The sequence below is a fragment of the Parus major genome, chromosome 23, assembly GCF_001522545.3.
Source record: "Parus major isolate Abel chromosome 23, Parus_major1.1, whole genome shotgun sequence".
Classification (NCBI taxonomy): Eukaryota; Metazoa; Chordata; class Aves; order Passeriformes; family Paridae; genus Parus; species Parus major.
In genome coordinates, this window is record NC_031791.1 from 5,760,625 (window position 1) to 5,769,064 (window position 8,440).

At 48.5% G+C, this 8,440-nt stretch overlaps 1 protein-coding gene across 1 annotated transcript in view; it reads left to right on the forward strand.

The window, feature by feature from the left end:
- Positions 1–81: 81 nt before the first annotated feature.
- The window catches only part of PUM1 (pumilio RNA binding family member 1), a 51,200-nt gene continuing 42,841 nt past the window's right edge, over positions 82–8,440 (forward strand). The window contains exon 1 of the mRNA XM_015649068.3: positions 82–819. Coding sequence (XP_015504554.1) covers positions 361–819 — 459 coding nt within the window. The 5' untranslated portion in view covers positions 82–360. The remainder of the gene's footprint in view (positions 820–8,440) is intronic.

Consider the following 8,440-nt stretch of genomic DNA (forward strand, 5'->3'; position numbering starts at 1 on the left):
TACAGGGGAATACTTTGGGATACTGTGGGGTACAGGGGAATACTTTGGGATACTGTGGGGTACAGGGAGCCTTGAGTGTTCCTGTGGATGGGGGACCTGGCCTCTTTTGCCTGCCTTGGACGGGCACAGCAGGTCCTGGTGTCACTGCCTTCCATGGGTTTTTTGGGGGCTGTTTCCCAGTCAGTGTGTTGTCCCTCGCAGAAATTGCCGTTGTGCTGGTGCTTCACGGGCATCCTGTGCCTCCTGCTAGCCCCATGGAGCACGGAATGTGACATTTCTGAGCGTTCCCAGTGCCCTGGTAGCTGCTGGGTTCTCAGAGCCAGCGGGTGTTGAAGGAGCCCCGTTTGCCACAGTCACAAGATGGGTGTGTTATTTAACACTCAGAGCCGCAGCTGGGAGGATTTCATGTCTCTTTCCCTTCTCTTTCCCCGTGTCCCCCCTGCAGGTGTTGGTGGAATGAGCGTAGCGTGCGTTTTGAAGAGAAAAGCAGTTCTGTGGCAGGACTCGTTCAGCCCCCACCTGAAGCAGCACGCTCAAGACACAGCCAGCCCCACCATGCCTGTGGTACTGACATCTGGCACAGGCTCGCAGGCTCAGCCCCAGCCAGCTGCAAACCAGGCCCTTGCAGCAGGGACACACTCCAGCCCCGTGCCAGGATCCATAGGAGTGGCGGGGCGCTCCCAGGACGACGCCATGGTGGATTATTTCTTCCAGAGGCAGCACGGGGAGCAGCTCGGGGGAGGAGGCAGCGGCGGCGGCGGCTACAACAACAGCAAACACCGCTGGCCCACCGGGGACAACATCCACGCAGAGCATCAGGTAGAAAAGAAAAGCACTCCCAGCTTTCCCAGTCAGCCCTGCAGGCTTCTCAGAGACGCTTTTCACGGTGCTCTTCCAAAGCTGGAGCTGGTTCTGGTGGAGTTGGAATGGCAACAGTGGTGCTGTTTGTTCTCTCTTCTTAGGGTGGCGGTGCCCTGGTAGCTCTGAGCTGAAAGGTTTCTGCTCTTGAGGGTGTTGAAATCCCAAATCCTGATCCACTCCCTGTGACAGTCGAATGCATGTTTACAAAATTCATCGCTCCCTTTATTGATTTTGTTTTTTTCTGATGTGTGAACCAGCATAGCTGTGGCTGCTGCTGCTGCTGCTGCTTTTCAAATGTGTTGCTGTAGTTAAATAATTCTTATGTAATGGTATTACAAAACTGCCAATGCATGTAGGTTGGGCTTTTACCATTCCCAATATTGGAAAACACAGGAGTGGAAGTTGCTGGTGGTATGTTTGAGTGGGTTTCTTTGCTTTGGGGTTGGGTTTTTATGGTTGTCATGTAGAGGGGAAGGTGGTGATGCTGTGTGTAGCTGAAGTGAGAAGAGCAGCCTCAAGAGTGTCACCAAGCAGTGGTTTTAGGAAGTTCTTGGAGGCACTCAGAGTCTCTAGAGGGGTGGTGGGCCAGGCTGTTTACTCGAAGTCTTTTCAGCAGTTGCATTGTCACTGGTGCTGCAGTTAAACGAGTGGCTGACTCACTCCACTCTGTCTGACCTGTGGCTCACTCATCAAAGACACACGAGTGCTTCCTCTCTGAGGCAGCAGAACCCGAGTGTAAGCACAATTGAGAGCAGAATGATCCCCACAAATATTGCCAGGGCAGCAGACACAAAGCTTTTGCAACCCTTACGAGCATCTCCTGCCTCCAGTTTGTGGAATCAAAGCGACCAAAGGCTGGCTCCTCTGCTGTGCCTCCCCAGGGGATGTGTTGCCAACCAGACCATTTAAAAGCAAACATTGCAGGGAATTCTGCAGCCTCACCGAAGGCAGTGTGTACATCAACAAAGAAATAAACCCAAGTGCCCTGTTAATTTGTTCTGGAAGAAAAATCCCATAAAATACTGCAGTATGAGCTAAGGAGCTAGAGAAATATTGTTGTTTTTCCCTTATGGAGAAATGTAGTGTTTAGGTATCACTTCAGAAGAAATTACTGCGTTGAAACAGATGTCATTTTTCTGTTTATTACCCGAGTTTTCAGTCACTAACTGTAAAACTTGCTTCAGGAGGCATCACTGCCAGAGATTTTAATGTTTTAAGTTGTGAAAGAAACAATCAGCAAGAATTTCTTCTTGCAGACTTGTAGGTTTTCCAAATCAAAGCCACCACAGAGTCTTGGGGTGGAGGTGCCCGGGCAGGGCCTGCTATTGTTTGGGCATTTTGTGGCAAGATGACTTCATGAATTCAAATGATGTCATAAATTCTCAATCCTCTTTTTTTCTCCAGCTCACACTTTCATCCTCCTTTCACTGCAAATCCCTGGAAGCAAAGACAACAAAATTCACTGGAGATAAGGGGGGTGGGGACAGGGCACTCCAAGCTCACAGTCATTAAAAACTCTGCTAAAAACTTGTATTTATTTATTTAATAATGGGAAGACTTAAACTTTCTCTCAAACAAAAGAATCCTGCCTGTTCCAGAGGCTTGCCCTGTTGTCAGCAGAAGTGTTGCTCAGCTTGATTTTCTTCAGTAACTTGTGCAATGAAATGATCCTAATAAATAAACCACTTAATGAAGGGAAAGCTCATTAACTTCTGCTAGTTTAAATGATCTTTTCAGATGCAGCTCCTGCATGGTGTGGTGGCAGGACAGGAGTGAGGAGGTTGTGTGGCCAGATCACACCTGCAGGATGGGGCTCAGAGATGATTCTGTGTGATGCTCTCTGTTTCCCCTGAGAGTTCTGCGAGCTGAGGCTCAGGAAATAACCCAGCAGAGCAGAATTAACATTGGGGTTTTTATCTCTTCTGCTTCCTGCTGCCTTGTACTCTGTGATAAATGTGCTACAGCCGTAGTTCCAATGTTTTTGCATTCAGTGCTCATCTCTAGAGCAATCTTTGTGTCTAATTTCTCCCAAGTCAGCTCTGAGGTGGGGCACTAACCCTGTTCCCTGTCTTGTTTGATACCGGGTGCTCCAGTGATTGATGGGCATTTTATCAGAGTTTTATCACTTTTAGCAGAGTTTTATCAGAGTTTGGTGCTCCTGCCCTCTTTTTCCATGGTTCTCTGCTTGCCTCAGGGTTTTGCTCCTGGGGAGCAGAGTGCAGGATGTGTAATACTAACACTGCCCTTCTTTTTGACTTGTTGGCCCCCTCCACATCTGCTTCTTAAATTATAAATTCCTTGGAGCAGGAACAAATCTCACTCATGCAAAGTGATTTCATTCAGTTTGGGTTTAAAATTGAATTTGGCCTGCAAAAACAGAAGTGGAAGGAAGTGCTGGGACATGCAGGGTGCTAGGGAATCATTAGGGATGTCTCCCAGCTCTCACTTTCTTATGGATGCACTTTTATTACTGCACTTTTCATTTTAGACCTTCAAAGATTGTTCAGCCTTGAAGACTGGTTGGGAAACTCAGTAGCTAAAAGATAATGGGAAGTCAGAAAAAAAATAATTATAGGCTAATATAGGTTAATGTCTGCCTAGAGCATGGGAGGTCGTAATTAAAGGTAGAAGGATTTTAATTGTTGAATCCCAGATTGTTTTTGTTGGGTGTGTGGACAGACATGTGTCTGTTGGTGATAGCACTGTGGTGGCTTTTACCAAATGATGGCATTTGGTGGTGGAATTAAACAGCCAGGAGTGCTGCAGGAGCCTGGCTTTTCCATGGATTTCATTGTGCTGTTTCTCCTGGTCACTTTTCCTACTGGCAGCTCTGGGAATTGAGCTGAGAGTGGCTTTAGCAGGGATGGCCTGAGGAAAAGTTTGTCCCAAGGAAGGGAGGAGAGAAGCTCCTTCCTGGTGGTGTCCTCCTGTGAGCAGCAGGAAAATGCTGTGTCTGGTTGTGTTTTGCTTAGAAACTTTCTTTTCCTGTTGCATTTTCCCCTCCTCCTCTGGGAGGTGTGTGTGGGTTTTGATATAAAATGAAGCAATTAAAGATGTCCCTGTAATTTCAGGAATTTAGGTGTCAAAGCTTCACCATCCCCACAAAAAGCTTGTGCTGTAAGGTTTTCTTTGTCCCTGCAGACACTGAAGTGGTGCTGGAATCAGATTTTTGATTTCCTGACTCGGTCTCTCAGATCTCCTGAACAAAATCCCAGCTGTTTGCAGCTCCTCATCCTTCATCACCAAACTTCCATGGAGGACACTTAACTGCAGATTTTTCTCTTTTTACCCACAAAAAGCAGCAGGATGAGGTTGAGTGTCAGGATCCCCGGTAATTTCAATATTTGAGTGTTTAGGCTGTCTGATTGCTGTTGGGCAGAGAGTTACCCTGGCTGCAGTGGAGTGAGTGTTTGTGTGCTGTTTATCCAGGAAAAAATCCTGGATTGGGATCAGGACATCACGTAGGGAGGGGATGGGATGGCTCCAGGCAAGGAATGGATCTGCCTTGGCTATGAAAGGTTGCACAGATCTCCTCACAAACCCAAACAGCCTCTGCTGCTCCTGGGGGGAGTGAAAAGACACTCGGGATATTCAGCTGGGACAAGTTATCAACACTGAGCAGGTTTTGAGGGAAATTGGCCGGGTTTTCTTGGCTGGGGTCTCCCGTGGCTCGTGCGTGCGTGTGCTTGAAGTGCAGAGAAGGGAGAGTTGTGTGCTGGTGGTCCCTCTGGAATTGCAGGCAGTGGATATACTTAGACTGTCTGAATTGCACTTGGGCAGTGTGGGAGTTGCTTGGTAGAAGCAAATGATTTTAGGCATTTGCTTTCTCTCAGAGCATGTTTAATTAATAATTGGAGACAATAGAACTCTGCAGGGATGGTGTTGTTGAATGTGGGGAATTTTTCACATGGTGTTGGTGAAGAATAGTGAGCACAACAGGGCTGGGACTGGGGTTTCTGCTCAGTTTTGCCTTCTGGCAGCGTGACCATGTGAGTTGTTCCCCGGGAGCCGGGATTCAGGCGGAGGCAGAAGGTAATTCTGGCAGCCACCCTCGGAGCACAGCTCCTGCAGCCAGGCTGTTTCCTGCCCTGGGAGCAGCTGGGGCTGGGCACAGCTCACAGTGTTGAGAGCTGCTGGCCAGGGCCTGCTTGAGACTTGTGATCCTCTGAAAAGGTCCTGGGAGCAAAGGCAGCCCTGCTGGTTAGTTCTTCCCAAGTGAAATCCTGTTTAAGTGATGCTTAACTCCTTAGGACAGAGAGTTTGTCCCATCCCTGGCAGTGCCCAAGGCCAGGCTGGACAGGGCTTGGAGCAGCCTGGGACAGTGCAAGGTGTCAATTCTGGAATGAGCTGGGATTTGTGGTCTCTTCCAACCCAAAAAACCATTCCATGATTTCTGTGGAAATGTGCTCCCAGTGTGTTGTCAGTGCTGGAGCGAGTCCCTGGTCACACAAACCATGGGGCAGCACCTGTGGCTCAGCTCTTGAAGGTGGTTCCTGGCCTTATTTCATTAAACCTGTTGAGTTTTCATGGGAACTTCCTTGTGTCCCACTGAACTGCTCAGGGCTTTCCTTTCCTCGACACTGGAAGAAAGGGCTGTGCTAATTTGATATCCAGGGAATTTGAAACACAATTCCTTGCTGAAATGAAATGTCTGGTTTGGCTGATCTGTTTCACAGAGATTTCTCCACAGTGGAGGGGTGGCTTGGGAGGGGAACTGGAACATTTAATTTGGTTTTCTGCTTTGTGTTGCCCCCTGAAAATGTCTTGTGAGGTAGAAGGAGCACGAGTAGATTGGCTTTGTTGGATATTTCAGGCTGGAAAATCCTTGTGATATACAGGGGAGAGAAAACACACTGAAACATTCAGAAAGTTACTCTGAGACTCTTCTCCTCCAAATCCATGGATTTTACTGTTCCTGATGGGCAGCTGCAGATAAGATTGTCCAGCTGGGATTGCCCTGGTGTGCTGCTGTTGGGATTTCTCTGTGCTTGTTGCTGTTCTGCTCTGCTTCCTTGTCATGGTGCTCGCTCAGGAGGAGCAGAACCACTTTCACATTCCTGAATTGACAAATTCCAGTGCTTCCAGAAGCCTCCAGGTGTTTCAGTGGGTCTCTTGTCCGAGTGTGCTGTGAAAAGGTGTTGATTACAGAACTCATCCTGCTTGTTTCCTATTCCCCTCTCCCCATCTTCACTCTCCCCTCAGCAGCTCTTTTAATGTTTGCTGAGTTGCTGTGACCTCCTCGTGGTTCTGCAGAGCAGGCTGTGATCCTGGGGGCATTGTTGTAAAAATGGGTGAAGCTTTTCAGGGGAGCTGAGCCCCACAATCCATCCCCAGTCACCTGTTCCTCACAGCTGCCACAAATTCCAGCTGCTGACCAGAAATCTGGATAAAGGGCTGCTGCAGGGCATTGTCTGTGGCTTGCCTGGCCCTGAGAACTCCTCTCAGGTGTATCAGGGGTGATTTCCAGGGGTGATTTCCAGCCCCATTTCCCCAGTGCTGATGTCAGACTGAACAAACTCTCCTTTGTGTGGCTGCCCTGTGATGCTGCTCCCTCCTCTGGGCTCTCCTCTTACTCCTGCCTTTGTCAGGGAGAACTTCTGTTCCAGGGCAGTTGTTTTTATTGGGAACATCTGGCTGTGGTTCTTGCTCTGCTCAGACTTTGATTCTGGGGTGAAACTCAAGTGTTGATAAACCCTCAGGGAGTCCCTGTCATGGCAGGAGGCCTCTCTCCTCTGTTCTGACAGACACTGCAATTAAACATTGCTGATTCCCATTTCCACCTCTTTTTCCCCCAGAATTGAAACCTGGGAAGGTCAGAGTGGCAGTGAAAGGAAAAGCCCCTGCCAAGGTCAGATGATAGCATGGCCCCAAGCCCTGGTGCAAGCCCAGAGATCCAGGCACACACCTGGGATGCAGAAGATGCTTTTCCCAAGGTATTGCCTGCTCCAGCAGGACAGAATTACACTTCTTTCTTCCCTAATCTGATATTTCTGAATCCTGCACCCCAATATGTGCCTGAGACGTGGCAGGGTAACCTAAATTCCACCTTAATGAAGCGCTTCCCTGGGTGGATAAAATGGGAGGAAAAACATAATTAGCCAAGGAAGGAGAGCCCCTGTGCAAGGCTGCCTCTGCTGCAGTTATTTCTGTCCCCTGAATCATTAATCAGCCTGGCCCCGTGCCAGGGAAGGCATTAGCCAATCTGCAATTTCAATGGCTTTTTGCTTCCAGTGCTAATGGTAGTAGCAATTCTAACCATGAATCCTTTACTACAAAAATAGTAGTTAAACCACCTAATCCCGCCTAATACTTGTGACTTCACATTCTTTCTTTACCCACTATTGTTATGGGAGAAGGCTAAAAATAGGGCAGTAATCAGTTGGTGGAACAAAATATTTTAACCCTGGCTCTGGTTGTCAGTGGCAAACCTGTTGTAGAGTGTGTGATGCTTTCCTTGCTGGCAGCTGGGGATGCATCTCCTCTCTCCTGGATGCTGGAAATGTGTCTGAATGCACTCAGAGCTGGGATTCTGTTTTTGAAATAACCTCCTGTGTGAGCTGTTCAAACAAGACAAAGTCAAGCAGCCTCCCCCAGCTGGAGGAGGATTTGTTTCCAGCTGAAATTTGTAAACCTTTAGTTCATTTCAAGGAGATTTAACGATTGTGAGTGTAGAAATCAAAGTGTTCAGCTGTAGTTTTTGGTGTTCTCCTCTCCATTCTAAGGATATTTATTGGTTTTGCTGGTTTTTGTTCCTCCTGTCTCAATTCTTGTAGAATTGTTGGCTTTTTTTTGAGGGGTGTTTTACTAGAGAGGTGTTTGGTTGGAGTTTTTTGTTGCTTTTTTAATTGCAGATTGAGTAAGACTTAAAATGCAGAGGCCAAATGGATGGAAATGTTCCATTCACACTTGCAGAGTGCACAGGAGTTAAAATGAAATATTCAAGGAATCATCTCCTTTGGAGGTGCTCTGGGTAAGCACCTGGAATGTTCAAACAGAGAAAATTTGGAATCTCTCATCTTGTCACAAACAGAACAAATGTTGGATCTTCCAGCCAGGCTGGAAAGAGATTGGAGCAATTTGGGCAGTGGAAGGGGTGGAATGAGATGGGCTTTAAGGTCCTTTCCACCTCAAACCCATCAGGAATTGGGGGATTTTAGAGCTCAGAAATCAGGATGTTTATTTCCCTGTAGGAATACACTGATAATGTCATTTCCCACATTTCTCTGCAGCAGTGGAGGAGCAAAACAAGAGATTCCCCAGCAGGGTGGGACCCCCAGGCCTGGGCAGGAAATGCTGGGGGGCTGATCAGGCCTCCAAGAGCTCGGCCAGCAGCAGGAGGGAGCCCTTGGTGGTCCCAGCAGCCTTCCCTGGCCATGGCTCTGTGTCCCAGCAGCCATCCCTGGCCATGGCTCTGTGTCCCAGCAGCCATCCCTGGGCACAGCTCTGTGTCCCAGCAGCCATCCCTGTCCCCTGCCATGGCTCTGTGTCCCAGCAGCCATCCCTGGCCATGGCTCTGTGTCCCAGCAGCCATCCCTGTCCCTTCCCATGGCTCTGTGTCCCAGCAGCCATCCCTGTCCCC